The sequence below is a fragment of the Colossoma macropomum genome, unplaced genomic scaffold, assembly GCF_904425465.1.
Source record: "Colossoma macropomum unplaced genomic scaffold, Colossoma_macropomum, whole genome shotgun sequence".
In the NCBI taxonomy this organism is placed as follows: domain Eukaryota; kingdom Metazoa; phylum Chordata; class Actinopteri; order Characiformes; family Serrasalmidae; genus Colossoma; species Colossoma macropomum.
The window spans coordinates 31,841,242-31,866,235 of NW_023494785.1; the positions used below are offsets into that span (position 1 = coordinate 31,841,242).

The 24,994-nt window shown below is 39.2% G+C and overlaps 1 protein-coding gene across 1 annotated transcript in view; it reads right to left on the reverse strand.

Annotated features, from left to right (window-relative positions):
• dnah5 (dynein, axonemal, heavy chain 5) overlaps nt 1-14,488 on the reverse strand; it is a 158,998-nt gene extending 144,510 nt beyond the window's left edge. Inside the window, exons 1-4 of the mRNA XM_036590645.1 lie at nt 14,443-14,488; nt 2,585-2,719; nt 2,403-2,487; nt 928-1,067 (exon numbers count right to left, since the gene is read on the reverse strand). Coding sequence (XP_036446538.1) covers nt 928-1,067; nt 2,403-2,487; nt 2,585-2,719; nt 14,443-14,484 — 402 coding nt within the window. The 5' untranslated portion in view covers nt 14,485-14,488. The remainder of the gene's footprint in view (nt 1-927; nt 1,068-2,402; nt 2,488-2,584; nt 2,720-14,442) is intronic.
• Nucleotides 14,489-24,994: the final 10,506 nt, after the last annotated feature.

The following is a 24,994-nucleotide window of genomic DNA, read 5'->3' on the forward strand; positions in this document are numbered from 1 at the left end:
TGCGAGCAGCATGAGGGTCAAACATTATTCCATTAACAGCACACGGTTTTTTTCGTGCTGTGGCGCAGTGATAGTGAGTTCAGTTGTCAACGGCTTCGAACGCGGCTCAGCCAATCAGATTTTAGGACCGGTTTATAACGACCATTATCCAACATCATGAAGATGCAGACACGTTTTATGATGGCGTGGTTTGGTTGTGCGACGGTGACGACATTCGACACTGTTAAGATCTGGGATTCTGTTCTCAAAATATTGATTTAGCATCTCAAAATAATTACTTATTTTCTCAAAATACTGAGTCGCTGAGTCAAATTCATTCAAAATAAGTAATTACTCTAAGATACTAAGTCAATATTAGAACATTATTTCAAGATAAGAAAAAGTCTATCTGGCAGAAATTATATATAATTATAGGGCTTCTACAGTCAGTATATAAGAAGTGAGTATATAAAGAACATGTCACGACTCCATTGCTTCTCTCAAAGTAAGAATTAAAGTTGCAGTTCTGGCCAGCATTAAGAAAAGCATGTTGTAATCGTTTCTCATAGCTCATGAAGCAAGCAGATAAAATATGCCAAAAATGCAAATTTCAAACAAGACATTCATTAGAACTGAATATGATGAAAAGGATTTGTTGTGTGCACATTTTCGCTTTTTCTTTTACATCAAATTAAATGAAAAAGTCAGAAGTACAGACTCAAACCTGTTGACACAGAATGTAGACTATTGCGAAACTACATAATTAAATGTGGCATCACATTCAAATATTCATGTGATATAACCCAGATAGCAAAATGACAATGATAACCTAGGCTTCTAAGCTTGAAGTACCCAAACAAATGCACGGGAAGAACATATATCCTAAAAGATGGCGCAGAGTTATCATGGGGAAACGTTGTGTTTGGGGTGATATTTCAGGCTGCGTACTCTGTGGATGTTCTCCGAGGTGACAGCCTTGGAGGTGTTTGCCCGGGTGAAGAACACACACACGCCAGTCAGAGCGACGTCAGAGCCCTCCGTCACGAACACTCTCGCTCTCTTGCTGCGGATGACGGAGGATGCAACCGCTACCAGACACAAAATAATAACAGGTAAAGTTCACTGATGTTTTGGCAATTCTTCACAAACTGGAAAGATGTGTGAAATATTAGTCTTGTGATAATATTAGAGTCTTGTGATTTTCTTATGAATAGATTGTAGAGTGCAGCAGTCTTTTCTTTTAATCTCAACAATGAAATGTAAATATGACACATTGTAAATGTCTACAGGCCTCTGAAGTCGTGCTGTCATTGTGTAGGTGGTGTCATGCCCATATAAGGAAGTCCAGGGATAGGCCTTTTACTCTATGGGAAAAGTGGATGACGTTATTAAAAGTCATCTTTATTTTGCCTTCTGGTCAACAAAATGTTTCCAAACATGACATGCTTTGTACTGCGCACAAATATCCAAAAAAATAATAATATAAACATTCCTTAATACAAGCTAACACTGCTGTGCATTGAACTCACATCATTATCCCACACAAACCACCAGGCTTTGCCAGGTGTGGTAGTTATGTGGCTTTGGCAGTAGTATCCTACAGTTAGAGTAGGAGGTGTTGTTAGAACAGAGTACAGTATTAGGCTTCTATTAATGGGACGTCATTTCAGTACTCAGGAGTGTTCGCTTTTTTGCAGCATCTATGTAGCATTACTCACATTTCGAGTGATTTTTAAGAGTGTCATTAATTTTTCCCATTGAGTAAAAACACTTATTGTTTGCTGCTGACTTCAAAGGTCTGTACAGTTACATGTTTTGTTCATTTTCTAAGTGAAAATAAGTTAACACACCCTTTACAGCAGGGGTGTCCAGTCTTATCCCCAAATGGCTGGTGTGGCTGCAGGTTTTCACTCCAACAAAGCAGAAGCACACATGATCAGTTGTTTGAACACTGAACAACTGATTAAACTATCAGAATCAGGTGTGCTGCTGCTCGTTTAGAAAGAAAACCTGCAGCCACACCAGCCCTTTACAGATGAGATTAAACACCCCTCATCTACAGGGAAAACACTTAAATATGGCACTTTTTATCAATTTTAGACCACAATTTGTATTCTTTTCTTGAGTTTAACTTATTGGGAAAAAAATAAACATAACATATAAAAGGTGCACACATTTTGCATACTTTGCACAGACCACAGGCCATTTTTTTGCTAAGTCCAGCAATTAAACAGTAAGCGTGTGTTAAAATGTGCAGACATGTTCTCTGTAGAGGATTTGTAACTTATTTTCACTTAGAAAATTAACAAAACATCATTTGACCAGGGCTGCCCAAATTTTTGCATATGGTCGTATTCCTTCACCTTAAATTTGTATTTGTGAACCACAATTTGTTGTATGTTTACCTTGAGGTCATTACTAACCTGATTCTGTTGGCTCCGTTTCTTGAAAATAAAACATGAGGTGTGGAAGGCCATCAGCCGCAAAGAACCGCTCCATTCGCTCAATCTGAAACAGCACATTCAGAATTTTAGACATCTTGGTTCAATCAAAAATACCCCCTCAACAATAATCCACTGTGTTTGTCATGCTACACAACGCCCACCTGCGCGCCCTCCAAAATGGCTTCCTCCACCTCAGCCTTCTCCAGTCCCGTGCAGGAAGCCACGATACTGAGCACGTAATCATGTCTGCCGTCCAGCTGTGCTCGTTTCGCCTCACGCTCTTCCTTCAGTTTTTGCTGAGAGACAGAATTGAAAACAGGTAAGATGTGTGGAGGCTCGCTTAAGACTTAAATAAGTACTCTAATCTTGTAAAGCCAGGGTGAAACAGTAAAACTAAAATATCTACAGTGGGGAGACCCTTACAGACAGTGTTTCTATTTTGCATTCTATTCTAATTTAATCCAAAATGTTCCCTTAAAAGTTCTATTATCAGCATAACAACTGAGTGAAAGGTAGAAACTTTGAAAGTATTTCTAAATGTGTCCCTCTTTTGCTATAATGAGTGCACTCAAGATGGCAAGTTTGTACAAAAGCCTCTGATCAGTTGATCAAATCCACCTGAGAGTCGTCTGAAGACGAGCTTCACTGAAAGAGATGAGTAATAAAAACTGAGCTTTTTTGTACAAAAGCCTTAACATGGTCAATGTCGCAAATCTGCTTCGAATAGTGACCTCGAAATAACGCAGAATCATCAATCTCTCTTTTTTCCTTGTCATAACTTTTCTTTGTTTTACAATTTTTTAATTTCTAAAACTTTTTGTTGTTCCTTTGTAGGTTTTAATGAAAATAAATCCAGATTTTCAATGTGGTCTCAGACTTTTGAACCCCACTATATATTACGCCCCTACACAATTTATTGAATCTTCAACTAAAAAATTATGATTTTTTGTCATCCCTATTTATCCTAACCAAGTCCTTGATGACCCCCAGCTGGTCCACATATCAGAGTTCTATTCCTGCCCCCAGTACATACTGTAGTGTGTTCAAGAAATGAAATGTTTTGGAAATGTTAATTTAGGTTATTGTTCTTCAGCATTTATTCACGGGTTACTCTCATTAGGATTCTTATTGTGAAGGCAGGGCTAGATTTCTTGGGGGGGATATGTGTGTAGACAGGAAGAACTGGGAGTTATTCGAGAGCTGATGAAAATAAGGCGAAGCTTAGTCTGACATCAAGCTCCACTGACTGATAGATAAGACTGAAAAATGACTGTGATGATCAGTTATTAATCTCAGTGTAACTAATCTTGGCTAAAGCCTGAGTAGACTGATAAATCAATGTGATGATCAGTTATTAATCTCAGTGTTACTGAGCTCTGCTAAAGCCTGAGTAGACTGATAAATCAACGTGATCAGTTATTAATCCCAGTGTTACTGAGCTCTGCTAAAGCCTGAGTAGACTGATAAATCAATGTGATGATCAGTTATTAATCCCAGTGTTACTGAGCTCTGCTAAAGCCTGAGTAGACTGATAAATCAATGTGATGATCAGTTATTAATCCCAGTGTTACTGAGCTCTGCTAAAGCCTGAGTAGACTGATAAATCAATGTGATGATCAGTTATTAATCCTAGTGTTACTGAGCTCTGCTAAAGTCTGAGTAGTCTGATAAATCAATATAAGGAGTGAGTTATTAATCTCAGCGTTAGGGGTGGACAAAATAGCAAAAATATTATATCATGATGCTTCAAGATATTTTCATGATACTCAATATGCATCACAATATTTTGTTTTTCTGAGGTTTACTAAGTTGGCACAGACAAAATAGGACCTGTAGTGCCACTTAAAAAAACTCATAGTGATTACTACAATTTTTGTTCAATATTTTGCAAACTGCACTGCACTATATCCAGTTATATAGACCTAATTCTGCTCACTTTTATAATGAAACATGTAGTTAGTCAGTGTTCTTGAAGACGACATCCACGATATGCTCAGAAAAGCATATTGTGACATAATCATAATGATAACAATAAAATATCGTCATACTGCCCATCTCTACTCAGCGTCACTAAAGTCTTTGGGGGACAATCGGGCTGAACAGTCTCTTCAGTAGTAGACGTTCACATGTAATAAGCTTAACACTGGTGTTGTTATGGACTGGTGTGTGCTTCATGGCATAAACTCACTACCCACTTTATAGTCAAATCTGCAAGACGTTGTTACTGGAATATGCTGAAAATTTTGCTTAGTTCCTGAGACGACGGTGGAATTGTGGGAGCAGTAGTGAACTGAAGCAGGCAATGAGAGCCAATATAATACTGAGAATTTTATAACTTCATTTAAATGATAAGTGAATATTTCATGAAACATATTAATAGAAGAATTATAAGAAGAAAACTGCCAACTAGTACCAGCGAGGAACAGTGTGAATGAAATTAAAATGACTGCAACAGAGTTTTTCTCCATGTGCTTTATCAATATATCATCTAAATGTATTCTGAATATGCTGCTTTTTCATCTATTTTAATTGAATATGTTACTGAATACATTTAGGCCATCATTACTTAAATAACCAATTTGTCACTGTGTTAAATATATCATTACTGTTGGAACAAAACTTTGTATCTCTATTTTTGATGTTTTTTTCATTTTTCAACAGAATATGATAAAGCCAACTGCCCTTTAAACTGTGTGAAAATTTCATGTTGATTGGAGCAAAGGAAATATCTCCAAATTAATTGGAAAGAAATTTTGTTCCATTAACTTTTATTCAGTTTCAATGTTTGCTGCTTCTTCTCTGAAGTTGAGATACGAGGTTTTGTTCTAGCACAGAGGTCAGCAACCCAAATGTAAAGAAGAGCCACTTTGTCCTTTCAACAAAAATCAAACCACCTTGGGAGCCACAACATTTGTTGTCCATTTTACCATCTTGGCTATAAACATCTCTCAGTATGTGTTAATGTACCAGTATAGGCTAAAAATATAATCCAAACAAAAACACAGACTCACTTTGCTCTGCTTTAAGCTTTAGCTCAGCTATAGCCGCTTTTCTTGCATCTCTGGCAGGAAACTTTTCCTCAAAAGTAGAATAGTTTCTCTTCATTCGCTTCTTATTCGAATTTTTTCATTCCATCTTAAATGGTACCTGAGGTGTGAGAATGTAACTGCTGCACCATTTAAGGTGGGACGGGAAAATTTGAACAAGAAGCTGACGTCAGCTTTGCGACGTTTTAGTGTTTGCCAGTTGCTCGTTGCAGTTTAAACATATCAGGAAACAAGCTGGAGTGATTATAAATGCAAGTCCATTCGTCTCTGAATTATCAAAGTTTGTCTTAAATCTTTCCCTTTGCCTTTTCATTGGCTACTAGCTAGATGAGATTGTTGTTTGCATTGCTATAGTGACCAGCAGTCTGTGCAGCAACCTTCAGGGTTAGAGGTCAGTGAATTAGCAATTATACATTCCAGTGTATCATTTAGTGTTAAAAATGTGTTAGAACGATCAGCAGAGCTTTATTTTACTGCAAAGGAGGATTATTTTATTTTTACCTAAAAATGTAATTCTGCTGTGGAGCCTCAACAGAACAGTAAAAGAGCCACATGTTCCCGACCTCTGTTCTAGCAGCAGTCACATGTAACATGTTTGTATTTCATTGATAATTCGTTATGAGCTCCTAACAGAAGTATTAGAAGGAGTACTCTCAGTTTTATTCCATTATATGATGGAAAGGGGGAGTTCAAAGATTATATATCGTATTCATACAGTGTTTACTGTTTTAGGCTTAAAGGAACACTTCATTCAGAAACACTAGAAGAGACTCAACTGGATTATTCAAATGAGATTAGGTTAATTGATCTCAAACTAACTGTCATTCACTGATAACTAATTTGGCTGTGCAGGATAAAGTCCATTAAGGCTGGCTCAAACATTCAATCATGCATTGTAAACACATAACAGAGAGGTTTTTAAGAGTTCAGCACAAAAGAAAATACCTGAATTTCAAAATGCCTGAGCTGATGCATCACTTATAATGCTGAATGTGTGAAAAGCACCCTCTTGAACTGGCAATCAGCTCTATTACTCATGCAAATCCTCCACTTAGACATGTTAAGCAGAACGACAGTAGGTAAACGGAATGTTTACTCATTAGTGGGAATCCAACAAACAGACAAACAAAATATCCACTCACTCACTGCAAACACAGACAGACGGAAGGATCATACGTACTTTGAGTGCTGTAATCTGACTGTTGGATATCAGAGACGATTGAAGCTGCCCTTTAGACTGGGCTGATTTCGAGCTGCTCATCGTGCACAAGGTCAGCAAACTGAACTCACTTCAGTAAAACCGCAGTGGTCACCAGGACATAAAATTCCTCTCATAAAGTCGCAGAGGCCTGTTATACAGTCCAGAGTATTTTTGTACAGCTGGCCAACAGTTCACTCAAAAACAAAGCATGTGTATTTTAGCGACCTGCCCTCCTGTACCAGCCACCTCAAGTGGTCAGCCACCCATCTGTCCAGCTCTCTCAATCGTCGCTGCTCTATTTCTCGGGATAATGAATAGAGTGGATTTTAGGGCGCCATAAAGACGGACGGGCAGACAGACAGACAGCCAGACACAACAGAACAAAGCCCAGGGTAGGCTGACCACACTGATCTGGGCCTCTAACAGACTGTAAAAGTTGCTTGGCTGGGCTGCTAGGAAACACAGTTAAAAAAGCAAGCCAATAAATTCAGCCGTGTTGTGAGCTGGATGCAGATGCTCAAGAGCTTCTCATTTGGATTTTCTAAGGGAAGTAAGGAAAGTAGGGAAATTCGTGTTAAATCTCCTAAAGCGGAAAGTTCTAAAGTGAAGGTACTGACAGAGCATGAAGGCTTACACTGTCACTAGGTATTTTTATATGTCCCAAAAGTACCTCTCAAAGTTTTTGCTGTAAATCTCAGAATGTTTGTGGTGGTATGAAAAGTCAATGAGTGTAATTGTAATACAATGCAGTGCAATTGTAATTATCAATATTACCAGCAACATTAATTTAGATCTGTCACTATTGATTATATTAGTAGTGAAGTAATCTACTGATTATTAATCAAGTAGTCAACAAAGGACAGCTAATGAAAATGGACTTAACAGTAACAAATCAACCATCTTTAAAAAAAACCTGTCACAGTTTCCTTATCCTGTCTTCACCTTCCCAAGTCTCCTGCTTAGTCCCGCCTACCTATTAATGTTTTCACCTGTGTTTTGTTTGTTACCCCTTCTTTCCAGGTGTTTCTAGTCTTGTCTTAAGTTCTCTGTCTCGGTGTCTTTATGTGTCTCACTTTGTATATTTCCTTGTTTGCTTCGTTGTTCATTGCGGTAATTGTTTTTGCTTCATACAGTCCATCTCTCTCTGCACAGTTCTGCCACTTGCGCCTAAGCCTGAGCCACTGGCAGAGTTCTATAGGCTCCGTATTTGAATTTGAATCCAGAGGATTACACAACTTTAAAGGCATTAAAATGCAGTCCTAATGGATTTGCGGCTTTTTCCTTCAAGAGATGCAGCACATCTGGGACTCTGCATTGATCTAAGCACAGAAGCAGAGTTCAATACTGCCTCCAGGGTGGCTGGAAAGATGGCTAGACAGCTTGACTTTTAGTACGCTTAAAGATGAAGATCACGCATCCACCCACATACAGGCGTTATTAAAAATCATTTGGTTTCTCTTTTCCAGCATTTTTAAGATCTGAGCCAAGACAGAATTTAAGAGCCAAGCCAATGTGGCAAATCAGGCCACTCTCATTTAATGACGACAGCTGGGTTTTTCTGATCTCTGCCAATTTAAACATAAAATCTTCACCCCTGATCCTTTAATAGCCTTATCTGCTCTGGTGATCCAACAGTCAATGCCACTCAGACTTTTAAGGTGGGTTTACTGCTTGGAACCAATTTCACTTAATGGACAAACCCCCAACACTGATCAAATCAGTGATGGATTAGTCTACTTGGTGTTATTTCACTGTGCTCTATGTTAAGAGATTGCAGGGGAAATAGTATCTTGGGGGATGGTGAACTAACAACATGTGGGGGGAGATATCGGTATCCATTTTATCAGTCCAACCCCTGACTGCCCTGTTCCCTGTTTTTCTTTCCTTTTTCTTTGCCTATAACACTCAGCACAGCAGCTGCTGTGAGTTTAATGTATAATAGACCTGCACAATATTATTCCATCCCCTTTAGCTCTCTATTACTGATATTTTTTCCATCCATATGTGAAATCTTCACATTACAGGAAACATCAAGGGAAACAAACAAGTTCTGGTGAGGGTAGAGCATGTGCACCCACAGAAGGATATGCAGAATTGTTTGCTTTTACTTTTCATTGGTGATGCTGTGGAGTGTTAGCTACAGTGTAAGCACCCACAAACAGGGTTGCCAGGTCTGTGGCTTTCCTGCCCAATTGGGATAGCTTGATAACACAGTCGGGGTCGAAAATCCTAAAGAGCCATTCTCAGGTTAGATATGCATTATAGAACAGTTTGGCCTAGTGGACAACTGTAGCGCCCAACTCTCTTTTATATCAAAATACCTACTTTTTTTTTTTTTTCACCCAATTTAGTCATGGTTAGTCGCCCACTAGCTAGTTGTGCCCCATCACATGATGTCACCAAGCTTGGAGGGAGAAGTCTACCACATGAGACGTTCCTATGAGACGTGTCATGTCAACCACCACATTGTTTGAAACTGCTACTAATGTAACATCACTTAACAGCCCGACGCGCTTGGAGGAGAATGTTAACTGCCAATTATGTTACTTCAGCTGAATGCTAACTACAGGCATTTATGGACAGAGCATAGTTAGTTCAGCTGCATGAGTACACGTATACACAGGATTGGATGCCTTATACAGTAACTCATCAGTGCCAAAGTTATGGAACTGTGATAAAAAAAAGCTGAGGCTAAAAACAAGCAAAAGCTTTTATGGGTAATTTAGCACTATTATAACTAAGCCCCCAGCAAGGAACTTAACGGATGCGAGAGTGTAGATTTATAAGCTGGCATGAGGTCACACCCCAGAGGATCCAAGAGCAGTAAAAACAAGCCTGGACAAGCAGGAGGCAAACTCAGTTATTGACCTGCAGAGCGGTCAGGAGCGCTTCGCGAGGATAGGGCACTCCTCCCTGGCCATATAGTTGTCGCCTAGCGACTGGACACGCGGAGGCGACCGCAGTCAAGGAGATTTCCTAGCTGAGTAAACAACGCCTTTAAACACAAAACCACAAACACATGAATCCATGCCAACAGAGGGGCAGGGAAAATCAGACAGATTGGTTTGATGGTCAAAAGGGAAACAAATATGCCAAAAATATCAACATTTTAAGTGGTGAAATGAAAATATGATTGAAGAACAGGAACTGGCCTTTTTAATGCGTCTGACTGGCAGTGAGCAACAGGCAATTATAACTATATAAATCAGATTTTTGTGACGGCCTTATTCCAAGAAAACCAGGAACAAACACAATCAAGACCAATGTAATTTTTTTTCTAAATGAAACAGTAAGCCCAGCTTATTTACTCAACACACCAGTGTCCAGAAAAGCCAATAAAGCAGAAAAACACCAGACATGGAGGCTGACGCATAGACCAAATCTTATTCTTGTTCAAACATCAATTCTGATTGATGGAAAGCTGAGATATAAATGAGAAATAAAAACAGAAAGCAGTGATTAGTACATTCTCTTTGACCTGTATTGCAATGAAAACAGTGCAAAAACACAGTGTTTGATGTTTTACCTTATGAGGTTTATTGTTTTTTTGTAAGTATATGCTCATTCCATTTTAATGCCTCCAAAACTTTCCAAAATAGCTGAGACAGGAGCATGTTTACCACTGTGTTACATCACCTTTCCTTTTAACAGCACTTAATAATCGTTTGGGGACTGAACACAAACTGATCCAGAATTTTTTTACATTCTTCTGTTACACAAGTCTCCAGCTGTGCAACCTTTCGGGAACTTTGTTGACATATTTTGCATTTCATAATGCGGAATGCGTTTCAATGGGAGAAAAGTCTGGACTGCAGGCAGGCCAGTTCAGCACCTGCACTTTCTAGTTATGCAGCCCTGCTGTTGTGCAGAACATGGCTTGGCATTGTTAAAATAAGCATTCTTCTGAAGAAAAAAAAACATCTAGAAGGGAGCATATGTTGCTCCAAAATGTCTCAATATCTTTCAGTGTTAAGGGTGCCTTCACATATTTGCAAGTTACCCACCAGTACATCGCCATACCACGACAGACCCTGTTTTTGAACTTTATGCTGGTAACAATCTGGATGTTTTTCTGCTTCTTTGGTCCAGAGAACACAACATTTTGTAGACATATTTCTACAAGCAGTCTGAAAGGTTGACTTGACAGACCACAGTACATGTTTCCGCTGTGCATCAGTCCATTTCAGATGAGCTCAAGCCCAGAGAGGTCGGCGGCATTTCTGAATGTTACTTCTGCTGTTCATAGTACGGTCTTAGTGTGCATTTGTGGATGAACATTGTTTATTGACAATGGTTTGTAAAAATATTCCCAAGCAGGCCTGTTTTTACTGCAGCACCTTTGAAGTTCACATGCATTTACTTGTTTTTTTAGCCTTGCCCTTTATGCATAAATATTTATCCAGATTCAGCCTGATTGGATTATTTACTGATTCCTTTTTTGATTAGCCTCAACCTGTCCTAGGACTAGGCCTTTCCTGAATGATCCTTTTATACCCAAGCATGGCTGCACAATCTATTTTATGAACATTTCATCACATTCGTAATCTTAAATTTTCCCTGTACTGACTTTTTTGGAATGCGTTGCATGTATGAATTTCTGAATATTCACCAAAAAACAACAAAGCTAATATGGTAAAACATGCAATCTCTTGTCTTTGTACTCTTTTTGTTTAAATGCATGTAAATAAAGATGGATTTAAAAATCATTGCAAAATGTTTTTGTTTGCATTTCACAAACTTTGGAATTGAGGTTTGCACAACAACCCACACATTTCTATGAGGATTCACAGAAGCAGCCCAATGCAAGCACCCCTCACATATTAATTCTGTCAAAAAAACATACGTTCAAGCTTAATGGTAAACCAAGCCACAACCTACAACGCTAACCATGAATTTACCCAGTGTTGGACTACCCTATGTTGTCCCTATACACCCTGCACCCATGTCTTACCTTTAACACCCTGGACACACTCTGCTTCCATAGCTGCTTCCTAAAAACACGGGACATCACAGCTTCTTATGCAGGTATCTCAGGTATATTACACAGGAACACAACCACTGGCTCGGGCTGACCAAACACCGGCCTATAGCCAGGACAGCAAGAGGAGTGTTGATGCCTTGGACCTCCGCTTGTAAACTCTACCTGTCCTGCCAGGGCCAGTTCAAGTCCCCCCCCATAAACTATTCAAACAACATAAAAACCCTCAACGCCAAAGCGCCAAAGTTCCAGAGCAACATGGCCATATAGACCAATATTCAGCTGATGGAGTGCAACATAAACTGTATACATAGAAGCTGCTTTCCTCCAAGCCTTCAAGCTGGATGACATTATGTTTGTCTGAATGAAGCTGTTTAATCCAGTCTTTGTCTGAGAGCCAGTGACCCTTCTGAATATTTACATGGGGATCAGAGCTGTGTACTCTGCCTGTGTAGGTGGCAGTACACAAAGAAAATGCAAAGAGAACCGCAACAGTTCTGATCAACTTTCCAGCCAATCTGAAGCAGCATGCAACTGCACCTATCTTGAGTGTGTGGAAAAGCATTATGCAGAATGTTTTGTCAAGAAATGTAATTTTGCTGCAAGCGCTGCCAGGAAGATAAAGTATTCTTTTATACGGAAACGGAATGAGCTAAAATAACAAACAGACCTACTTGGACAATTTTCAGCCCCATAATCTTTCTATAGACGAGCTATAGAAACAGACTGAGGAATAAATTTGCTGTTTTGAGTGCTGCACTCAGAAGAGCTCAACACAGATCATCTATTATTCATCAAAGCAGAGTTTTATTTAGTCACATATTTCTGCTGAGGCTGAGTTTTGACCAACTACCATATATGTGGCAATGTGACTCTACAGATACACACTCTGTTATATAACAGCATAGAAAAGACAGGTGGTTTCTGCACCATAGAAAATTCTATTTCAGTTCATTTCATTTGTGAAGCTCTTTTTTAAAACTGACGTTTTTCCAAAGCAACTTCCCAGAGGGTGTGGGTTCCTGGCCTGGTCGCATAAAACACCTAAAGCCGAATTTTCCTACAGTTCGTTCCTACAATCGTCATACACCCTTAAAGACTGAATTCTCCTTATAATATAATGCTTATATAATCCCTCAAGTGTTGCACAACTCCATAACTGTCACTTTCCTTACAATAAGTTAAGGTACGAAAAAATGGTGCCTTAAGATTGCTGGCCACGTGAGAAGCTGAAGATGTAGCTGCCTGTGTTTTTAGGTGCGTAAAGAGGAAAACGTACTTGTGCAAGATCTTTGCGATAAAGAGAATCCTCAGCACTAAAAGTTATTGAGAGTGCACAGATTTTACCATCGCTAAATGTATAAAATAGCTAACGAGCAGTTAGTGAATTGACGACCTGGACCAGCACACCAATAGTTGGTAATGTTAAATACCAGTTTTGATACATCGTTCTGCATGTAACTCTCAGATGTAGAGTTACATGCAGAACGAAATATTGTCTTCAAAATAAGTTAAAGCGTACTAATATATACATACATATACATATATACATATATATGTATATTTCTCAGACTGGGTGTTGTGAGTTCTGTTAGCCTACCTAGACTTCACAGCTGCATCCTTGAAATCAAGGACTTTTTTCTGAAAACATGAAAGGTTGTTAGCAGCCATGTAATGATTAAACATATAATATATTTGTTAAAAGAGATTCCTTTGTTAGGAAACAGGCTGACCGATGCGTGAACTGGCCAACTGCAGAGGCAGGAAAATAAAGAGCCAGTTAAAAACGTTAAAACACTAAATTATTAATTTATTTATGTCAAAGGGTTTTTGAAAAATGCTCCAGGGGAGAGCGGGTTTCCAGTGGAGTTTTCTGTGGGACTCCTCAACGGCCATAGCTTTGCTTGTTTTTTAATTTTTCCATTTTTCTGCGATAGCAAGTTATTTTTTATGTTTCTTTGAGATCTTGTGATATTTATGTCACTATCACAACAAAATGAATGCTGTTTTCTCGAGATCTTGTGTTATTTATATCCTCATGACAACAAATGTTTCCTCAAGATTTCAAGATATTTATGCTATTATCATGACATAATGAATGTTATCTCGATAAAAACAATTGCTATGATGATATAAGTAACTCCACATCTCAAGAACATAATGCCTGTTTTGCTGTGATAAGGACATAAATATTACAAGATCTCGTTTTATGATGGAAAAAGAGTTTATAAAAAGTATGCAAACTCTTTAGGGGTTCCATTGTTTCAGCCCATGGTGGAAAAAATTCTTCATGTTCACGTCCTCTGTGTGTAGTGTGTACTCTAAGCGGAAGATGCTTTTTGCTGATGGTTAAACCAAAGAGTTTTCAAGTTGGCCGGAGCAGCAGGCTATCAAAGGAGAGGTTTGATTTTAGGAGAAGCGGCTAGTTTTTATACAACGCCCATAACGAATTCCCTGGGATAAGGGAAAACCTATGGCTTTATACTTAAGGGAAAAAGGTGTTTTATGCAGCCATGCCCAGATCCCTAATACGTGTCTCAGAGGAAGACAGTGTCACTCAGAGGAAAGATTTGTGAGATCATCCATTAACAGCATTAAAATGTGTCAAAGTTATGGTGGACTACTGATTGTGTGGGACGCATACAGGAAATTAGACATGAGAACAGGGCAGGTAAGATTTTCAATATGAGTGTAACAGCACTGCTCCTCTCCATTTCGGCTTTCCTTCCAATAGCCTTCCTGACAAGACATCCTATAAGAGCTATAATTTTGCCATGCAAGGGTTCCGCTTACCTTGTTCTGAAAGTCGGGCTGATTGTGCAGCATCTCCATCATAAACTCTGCCAAGTTCTCTGATAATCCTCCTCTTAATTAATATTACAGTCCCTGAGATCACAGGTCGATAGTAAGGCCACTGCTGCTGTAGCTAAATGGCTGGAGTCTTTAGCTAAGCTAACCATCCTAAACCATGACGCTTTTTTCACTCCTCATTGGTTCGGCTGCCACCAACTTGGTTTTGGGTGACCACCTGTCCTGTTTGTAATCAACAGATGAGGTCCTGTGTCCTCTCACATATCAGATGTTGGATGTGCCACTGAATGGACCTTTGTTGTTAAGGTCACAGCTCCACAAGCCTCTTGCCAAGAAAGCACAATGACTTTTAGGCTCTAAACAATGCATTCACCTCTGTGAACTCCGGCAGACCAGCTAGACTTCCTCAATACACATCAAGATTGGTTCCTTAAGAGGCCGAAGCCTTCTGGGATCTACCTGCGAAAGAGGTTAATAGCACAGGGCCGCATGAATATAAATGCCCTGTATGCTAACGGGTTGAAACTAGGTTGCAAGTAATTGCTTTAGAGTTCAGGGAAATAAAGTGGGGAATTGAGTAGGAGGTGAAAACCAGCCCCAAAACCAGTATGTGCCCTGCAGTTAAACTGATCCAACCTGTCAAAATGGAGCTATATGGATCCACAGCTCCACAAAAAACACTTTTTTTTATCTCAGTTAATGACTGAAATCTTGCCAACAGCAACAATTCAGTTCAGATCAGTGTTACGTCTATAGTGCTTTTAGCAACAGTCCCAAAGCAGCTTTGCAGACCCCTAATGAACAAGCTGGGGGAGGCAGGGGAAGGAAAAACTCCCTGAGAACATGAGGAAGGAACACAGAGAGGAATCAAAAAGAGCTGAACCCATCCTCCTCTGGGCCGCACCAGATAGTGGAGTTACAATAAAAGTTGAACAAGTTTATAGTGAAGATTTAACAAAGGCCCTGGGATCATTTAGAGGAAGATTCAAGAGATAAACCAGAAGACAGAATATTAGATATAACAACATGGTTGGGAAGAATTTTCACATTAGCATAAATCGAGGATTACAATGCAACGACAGTGGGGGATGGAAAGTATAAGCAGGAAATAATCTACCTATTAGCTACCTAGCTAGTTAACTTCACCATGTTAAACTCATTACAAGGTAATACTTTTAAAAACTGCAACTGGCACATCCAAATATTGGTCTAATTTACATTCTAGTGTAGTAGTCATGTATGCTTTATGACATTATCTTCACCAGAAAGTGTAAAGAATTAGCTAAGCTAAGCTAACCTCCAACTAAAAAAGACTTAAAGATTAAATAAACAGTTCTACCCTGTTAGTGTGTATTAACATCTCTTTATGTGTTGTTGCATGTTAGAAGTTACAGCTTTCTTTGTTTCATAAGATCCATGAACTTTCTGAGTGAATGCTAGGGGGCTAATCAGTTCAGTCTACTTTCAGTAGTAAAATCCAGGACCAGAAACCAGGTCCAGATTTGAAGGCCTCTGCCGCAAAGGGTGTCATAACACCTCTAAATATGTCATTGCTGATGTTAGATGTTACAGCCTTCTTTGTTTAATGAGAGCCATGACATTTCTCAATGAATGTATTTACAGTTTTCCTTCACTGCTTGTATTTTAGTCTCATATGAGGGGGGCAATTTCTTTTAAACATTGTCAGGAACGCCCTCACATTACATCATCTTTTCACAGCCCAGGGAGCAAATTCTGGAACCAGATCCATATGTTGCTTCTCCAGCCTTTACTGGAGCATCATGCAAGCCTTCGCACTTCACTCAAATAAAGCTCAGAGGGCCACCAGCAGAGGAAAGGCTTTTATTACTGGTGTTTTTCAGAAGCTAGTGGCTGGTGTTCCACAGTGAGGCCAATTAAGAGCCATCAAAGCCTCGTGCCGCTGCCCATGCGTGATCACACAGTGGTGCTGGTCCTCGCAGAGCACCGCATCGACCGTTGTGTTTGATACTTGGAGACTGATTGCGAAGCTTTGCATTTAAAAGCAGTTACAGCATCAATATTTCACAGAGTCACGGCTGATTTTTCTGCACTGAGCCGCCTCTTAGCGAGGGCGCATGTAACTGGAGACCCCTGCTGAATTATGCAGAGCCTCAGAGAGATGGCCCTCCTGAAGAAGAAGAGACACACAGGCCTACACACACTTCACACACACACACACAGTAGAGTGTATTCCTGTCTTTGTGGGGTGTTTCCATGTTCTTCTGTATGATTGTATGTAAATGCTGTCATGCTACAGCATTCTTGTAATCACATTGCAGTTACAGGCTTTATAAGAATTCTGTCAATTGCGTTATTCATTTGTCTTACAGATAACAGTAGAAGAGTTTCATTCTAAAATGCTGTACGTCCATAAAGAGTTGTTGAAAAGTATAACAGCTGCCATATGATGGAAAACACTTTATTTCAGTAGTGGTTTTAGTCATATCAGTTATATTTCGTGTACACTGCAATAAATTATTTCTTTGCAAGTTAAAACAGTGAAGCCCACTGTGTATGTGTATGTGTGAAGCCCTCACTCAGCAACACATATCATGAAAAAAATTTGAAAGTGGTCCATAATGTGTTCAATGAACCCTTCAGTATTACTTAAACAGGTTGCTTTTAAAACATACATTTCTTGTATATTATGTCTGACCCTGTATGTAATTTGCCTGTGTGCTACCATGACAGCTAACTGCGTGGCGTGAATATGAACAGTGCCATGCAAACAGTCCACTGCTGTAAACTCCATGACTAATCTGTTCAATCATCTAATCATGCTCATCTGAAACATATGGATAAAGAATCCTGTACTGAGCCCCAACCTCACCTTCGCAGTCAGACTTTCATTCAGGGAAGAAGTCTGTAAGCTTTGCATTTTAATCATAAAGACTTTGAGGCAGATGTTTTTGCACTGTTTCTATTGGCTACTTTCTGTGTGTTCATACAGCTTCAGCTGTGCTTTTTAATCAAGCATAATTGGCTGTGCATAGTTCAGAGTGGAGGCATGAATATCGACATGGCTTTTTAAACAATGCTCACTGTTACTCTCTAAATAAAGCACTGAAAAGGACTACTGGGTTTTGTGCTTTTCAGTCGGTACAGTCTTGTGTGGGTTTTATGGAGTAATGTACAATTAAAGTAATGAGAAAATTAGAGTATTTTTTCCCATAATCCCAGGGCCGGATTAAAATACTGCAGTGCCCCTGGGCATTAGATTAATAGAGCCTCCACAAACCAACTGAAAATAACTGTTTGCTGAAAAGGTCTCAAAATGTCTAAAGTGAACCGAAGTTTTCCTCAGCTAAGACCTTGACAGGTATGCCAGGTACGTCAACGAGAGGGTGAGAAATCACTACAGTATGCCGAAATGATCCTGTCTGTGTTTTACCCACACAGACGCAACTGACCACCTAATTTACTCAACGATCATGCTTTTTGGATATTTCTGGCTGGATCTGACTGTTCTGGTGTGTGAATAGATTTTATGTAAACTAAATTTTTCAAAAACTCTTAACAGATTTAAATAATTTAAAACTGTGCACTTGTTTGAGCAACACTTTGGTGCACTTCTGCATGGAAACACCCTGGACAGGTAGCCAGTCCAGACTGTATATATATATATATATATATATATATATATAGAGAGAGAGAGAGAGAGATAGATAGATAGATAGATAGATAGGTATAAATATATATTGCTGTTGTCAGAAGAAAACCTCGTATCTCCATTTTTGTCGTTTTGACATAATTTGAAAACACCTGTAGCCCTTTACATTGTATGTAAATTTCATGATGAATGCACCAAAAGAAACGGCCCAAAATGACTGAAAAAAGTCTGGTTCCATTGACTTAAAGGTAAAGCAGGTTTTTTCCTTTTCCTGTAAAGCTATCATTTTGGAGATACAAGGTTTTCTTTCAATAACAGCAATATATCCTTAAAATAACTAGATAATATATAATAAATGTTCTTTGAATGTATAATATCCAATAACTAGAAATTGTTTACTAAAATTGGCAGAAAAATCTAATATTTAAGTTTGTTCTCTTCAGAAGATGTGTTTAGAAAATCACCAAAATGTCATTTGACCAGGGTGTACTTTTGCATATGACTGTAAGTTACAAGCTGCAAACTGTAATTTTTTGTCTGACAACAAACGCAGCAAGAGACTGATGTAGTAAATGTGTGCAGTACCACTCCTTCAGTCATGAAACCTGATTAGGAGCAACTGGAGACGCAATCAGGGCCCAGATGCAAACGGCTACACATCTTGCTGTCCACATTTGATCAGATCATACGAGATGGATGTTAACACTAGGTATAAACGGGGCCTTAGTCCCCACAAAAAGCAAAGGGCACAGGACAAAGTGGAGAAAAGACAGAGGGGTGCATAAAAATGAGCACCGATTACCAATCAAGATGTCATAGAGGACAACTGAGGCCAGCTCCTGCACCATCAGAAGTGAATCTAAAATACTCTTATCTTACTCTCAGGGAGTGAACTGTCACGCAGCAGCTAGCGTTCACAGGCACTCTAATCACGCTCTGCTACACTCATCTACCTTTGACCTTCCCTCTTCCACCGCAAGCAAAGAAGCTGCTCCACGCTGATCATTAAATCAGGTGAGCAGAGGAGCCTAAAACCATCCACAAGTAAAAGTCTTAGTACTTCAAAGAAATAACAACGTAGGTAGAGGTAAAAGTTGCTAACAGAACTGAACTAGAGTAAAAGTTTCTGGTCTAAACTGTTCCTCAAGTACTGAGCCTTGAGATCCGTTTGGTCTAAAATAAAAAGCTAAAGCTTAAAAGTGAGAGGTGTGAGCGATAGAGAAGCAGTCCGGGTGTAACTAACATTACAGAAAGAAACTAGAAGAGAAAAGTTTGTGAACCAACTTCACAAAGTTATTGCTGTAAAATCTCAGGTGGTTGCTAAGGTGTTGCTATGTTGTCGGTATGGAATCCCAGGTGGTTGCTAAGGTATTGGGAGGCCATTGCTATGGTGTCCAGGGGTTGTTAAAGTGTTGCTAGTATATATGTAAGTCTGTGATGTATATAAGGAGATATATGAGAGATTTCCTTTGTGACCTTTTTTGTGGGAGATGGATTTGAATTTTCTCAACATTCTGCCATTTATTTTCTACAGGGGAAAAAAACTAATGCTGTATGAAAAGCATACAGGCAATCAGTCTCAAAAGCACAAGCCCATTCCTGCATAGGCTATTCTGCATACTTTCATGGTTCTAACTTGAAAACTGTGACCTGTGAAAAAGGTCCAAAAAAGGCATAGAATAACAGAACGAAGAACAGTAACATGGCTTTATCAAGCCAACCAAACGATGAAAGAAGGAATTAGGAACTAAATATGAGCGGCTAACACAGAACTGAGGAAAAGCTTGGGTTACTTTCCACACAAATATACTCTCAAACTACTCAAACTACTCGAAAAAGCATCCAAAAATTCTTCTAAAGTACATGGACCTGTGCAAATGTACTTAGTTACTAACCACCTGTGCTCTGTTGACAGAGTTTTCTAAGGTCTCGCTGAGGCCTAAATAAACACTCCCCCCATTAGACCAACAGACGGCGCTTTTTCTCAGGCAGCATGTAGCTACATATTTGTCTTTGCCTCAGAGAGTAAATATTAACTTGTTTTAAATGCACAGATGCTAACAGTGCTGTTGTAGGGATTACACAGCTGGCAACTGCAGCATGATAGAACCACAGATCTCAGCTCGCAATCGCAGCTACACAAACCTGTATTTCCTCATAACACCTGGACTTCCAAAGCACTGCCAAAACAACATAAGCCCTACAAAATAAGATATTTCATGAACGCGTCTAGAAAGTGACAGATGGCATGAACAGATATCACTGCTGTGACTAAAACACTTATTTAGCTTAACAAACCCTATTCTCTTTCATCCATGGCCTCCTGAAGATGAGATGAGTGATGTGACCAGAGATGGGCAGGAACTAGTTACATTTTCATGGACTTCTCTGAATATTCTCAGATAATACATACACTTCACACCTCTAACTTTTGAGCTTTAGCTCCTTATTATAGACCAATAGAATCTCCAGAAGAGAAGCTTGTAGCAAACGTCTTTTTCCTGTGCTGATGGATAGTACTAAGAAGTTCCACTGTAGTGCTGTAGGTACCTAAAGAGTTTTTACACATGATACTTTTTGACTCAAGTTGGGTTTTTGGTTGATACTTTTCCTTTACTGGCCCTGAGTGAGTATGAATGAATGAACATGCTAAAGCAATACTTCATCCAAAAGGGTAACACTGTACCTCATTCAACAATAGATTTTGGACATATTCTGAAAAGAACCAATTCATTGGATAGGTTGGGCTGTTATGCTTGGAACAGTTGAATGTAGAAGAAGATGAAGATTTGAAAACAAAAGAAGATGGATGGATACAATTAGAGTAAGCATAAAACCACCATTCAGAAGCCTGAAGACCCAAACAGAGGGCAGGACATTCTAGAGGAACACTATCCATATGGTCGCCAGGAATCCGAAATGACTTGATGGCACTTAATAATAATAATAATGTCAATAATAAAAGATTTTTGTTGACATAATTGCATCAGGGTACATTATGACAGGATGCTTTCATACTGTATGAAGTTACAGTATGAAAGCATAAGCATGAGATTGCGCCAATCAGGCATAACATTATGACCACCTCCTTGTTTCTACCTTCATTGTCCATTTTATCAGCTCCACTTACTCTATAGGTGCACTTTGTAGTTCTACAGTTACAGACTGTAGTCCATCTGTTTCTCCACATACTTTGTTAACCCCCTTTTACCCTGTTCTTTAATGGTCAGGACCCCCACAGAACCACCACAGAGCAGGTATTATTTGGGTGGTGGATCATCCTCAGCACAGACATGGTGGTGGTGTGTTAGTGTGTGTTGCGCTGGTACGAGTGGATCAGACACAGCAGTGCCAAACAAGACACTATAGTTTAAATATAAAAGATTACGTCAAAACAAAGCATTCCGTAAAGGAACCGCTAATGCTGTGTCCAGATAAACATTGTTGGAGATCTGCAGAACAGAGTATCAGATAAACATTTTTCACCTACAGCATCGAATCAGGATGGGATGCTTTTCAAATGAGTGATTTTTCTGTACATTGTAAAAACTAATTTGGAGTTTTAACTTAAGAAGGTAAGTAATCTGGCTGCCTTCCAAATTTTAATTTTATTGTTTTTCAAATAATGAGTGAACAGAATGTTACACACATTGACCTGTTAACCTACTGCTACATGTTCATTGAATAGCCAGTTTATTTACTTTTATAAGGTAATTTTTTTTTGTTTCACTACAGAGTAGATTTGCCTTTTTTACAGACATTTCAGACACTCAGGCATTTTCTCCCTTGCGCTCTCTCTCTCTCTCTCTCTCTCTCTCCTGCACTCTCTCTTTTTCTTGCGGGTGGGCAATCTTTCTCTCTCTCTATCATTGTTCCCTATATGCTGCAGTCTGTCTTTTTTTCACGCTTTTCTTTCTCTCTCCCTCTCTGAGTTAGAGAAGTGGGCGAATGCGGCCCTGAATGAAACAGTGGGATGATGAGAGTGGTGTGTAATCGAGCTGGGGTGAAGCGTGTGGAATATTAACTTTATAAGGTTCGGGGCTGGTTAAAAACTATTCGGGGCTATGGCCCCAGGCAAGGCACTGCCTCTTGTATAAAGCCCCCCAGCATTGGGCTGTAGAGTAGTGGAACTACGTTCTCTGGAGTGATGGAGCTCCATACAACACTTTTGGGATGAGATGGAGTGGAGTTTGTGATTCAGAACTGATCATCCAACATCAGTGCGTCACCTCACTAATGCTCTTGTGGCTGAATGCAATAAAATCCTCACAGCAATGTTCCAACATCTAGTGTAAAGCTTTACCAGAAGGTAAGAGGCTGTTACTGCATCAAAGAGGGACAAACTCACTATTAATAGCCTTCATTTCAGAAGAAACGCTGGACGAGCAGGTGTCCCAGTTAGTGCGGAAATTAAATAAAAAAAACAAATTCTATATTGTTTACTTTACTGAGATACAAAATTAGAAAAGGGAATTGGGAGAACTTTTGACTAAACTAAGAAGGACTTCAGTGTCCTCAAGTGAACACAAAAAAGCTGTTTAATCAGTTACTTCATAATTTTAAGTTGGGTGACTTGTCCTTTTACAGTGTATGTATCTTTCTGGATAACAGTTACAGAGGCCCAAAGTTTATTACACACTTCTATAACCTAACAATAGCTCAGCCAGTTTGCATTGAAGTTCCTGTAAGTACTGAATAATACGCCTCAGTATGTAATAAGCCTAGGATTTTAAGGGGTTAATCGGACGAATGAGCCATAATTCACATTCTGCCCAGACTCATTGAAGTTCTGATTTACTGATTAGTAAGCAAGCCTAGTGAGCAATCTTTGACAAAAAACTACATTTCCAACCAAATGATTGCAACTTGAATGTGTTTGTGAAATAAATGTGACCCTGAGGCTGAAGCATAAAGTGATGGCTGCATTAAGCAGAGTGAACATGAAAACATCCAAACCGGCGCCAGCTCGGTTTTATGTTGTGGCATTTTCCAATATTCACAATGATTTTAATATTTTATGAGACAAAACACCCAGCTAGTCATAATACAACAGTACAATATGGTAGAACATGATAAGCTATGATATAATTCCACATAATGTGATACAGTGTAATGTTACATTGCTGTATACACCGATCAGGCATAACATTATGACCTGTTTCTATGTTCATTGTCCATTTTATCAGCTCCACTTACTATATAGGTGCACTTTGTAGTTCTACAGTTACAGACTGTGGTCCATCTGTTTCTCAGCATGCTTTGTTAGCCCCCTTTTACCATGTTCTTCAGTGGTCAGGAACCCCCTGGAACCTCAGAGAGAAGGTACTTTTTGGGTGGTGGATCATTCTCAGCATTGCAGTAACACTGACATGGTGGTGGTGCGTTGCACTGGTACAAGTGGATCAGACACAGCAGTGCTGCTGGAGTGTTTAAACACTGTATCCACTCACTGTCCACTCTATTAAACACTCCTATTTTGTCAGTCCGCCTTGTAGATGTAAAGTCAGAGACGATAGCTTATCTGCTGCTGCACAGTTTGTGTTGGTCATCCTCTAGTCCTTCATCAGTGGTCACAGGACACTGCCCACAGGACGCTGTTGACAGGATATTTTTGGTTGGTGGACTATTCTCAGTCCAGCAGTGACATTGAGGTGTTTAAAAACTCCAGCAGCACTGCTGTGTCTGATCCACTCAGACCAGCGCAACACACACTAACACACCACCACCACATCAGTGTTACTGCAGTGCTGAGAATGATCCACCACCCAAATAGTATATGATAATCATAGTCATAATGTTATGCCTGATCGGTGTAGTTAATAGATAATGAGCAAGCAACTTACTGATAACAAATAAGTTTCAAACTGATTATACTCTAAACGCTTAGATGACTTGAAAGAGACTGACCCTAGTGTCCCTCTTAACAACAGTCGAAAGTGCTTCAGCTCCTTGCGTTCTAATGGTCAACACAGTGCTCTGGTCAGTGATTGTGAGTTAAACTTTAAATCGACACAGTTCATCCTGCACTCTTAAAAAGATGGTTCTTCAAGGGTTCTTTGGTAAAGACAACACTCAAAGAACCATTTACTTAAAGGGTTTTTTGAATGGTGAAAACTTTCTTCAGATTGATGGAGAATGTATTGTATATGGTTCTATATAGAACCTTTTTGAAAATGGTTCTATATAGCACCAGAAAGACTTCTTCTATTATTACAAGCTTGACATTGTAACAATAGTGGAACCATTTTGGTGCTATATAGAACCATTTTTCCATTTTCGGGATGGCAAAAACAAATAATACATCAGCTTTGACTCTCTTTGAGCTTCGCTCACAGGACACCACGTCTAGAACTGTAGAGTTTGGCTTCCATCTGCTGGTCTGTGGTTAGAACTGCCATCAACACTGCATCTTTAGCTCCAGTACAGACCAAGAAGCACAGCACAACACACAGAATTGTACAAATCTGCCAACTTCTCTGAAACAGAGAGGCTACTGACTTTGTAGTGTAGATTTTTTTATTTTTTATTTCTACAGTGTTAAATCGGCCGCATATAACCGTAAAATAGCAGTATAACTGCTAAAATAAAGCTATAATAGTAGTCTATAGAAAGGGTACTGTTACACAGCTTGGACATGCTCTCGATAATTAATAATAATCAATAATTATTTAAATGAATTTATTATTAGACTAAGCAACCAGCTAAAAAATAAGAAAGAAAGTTTCAGGTAAACAAATAAGAAAGAAAGCCCAGGCTGAACAGGAAAAAATCAGCTCTGATGTGGTTTTGTATTGTAGAATTTTAACTATATTTAATATGTTGTGAATAAAAAACAAAACATAGCTGGCTATCGAAAGAATGAAGAAATTAATGAAGAGATAGTTAATAGGCACACAGACATTA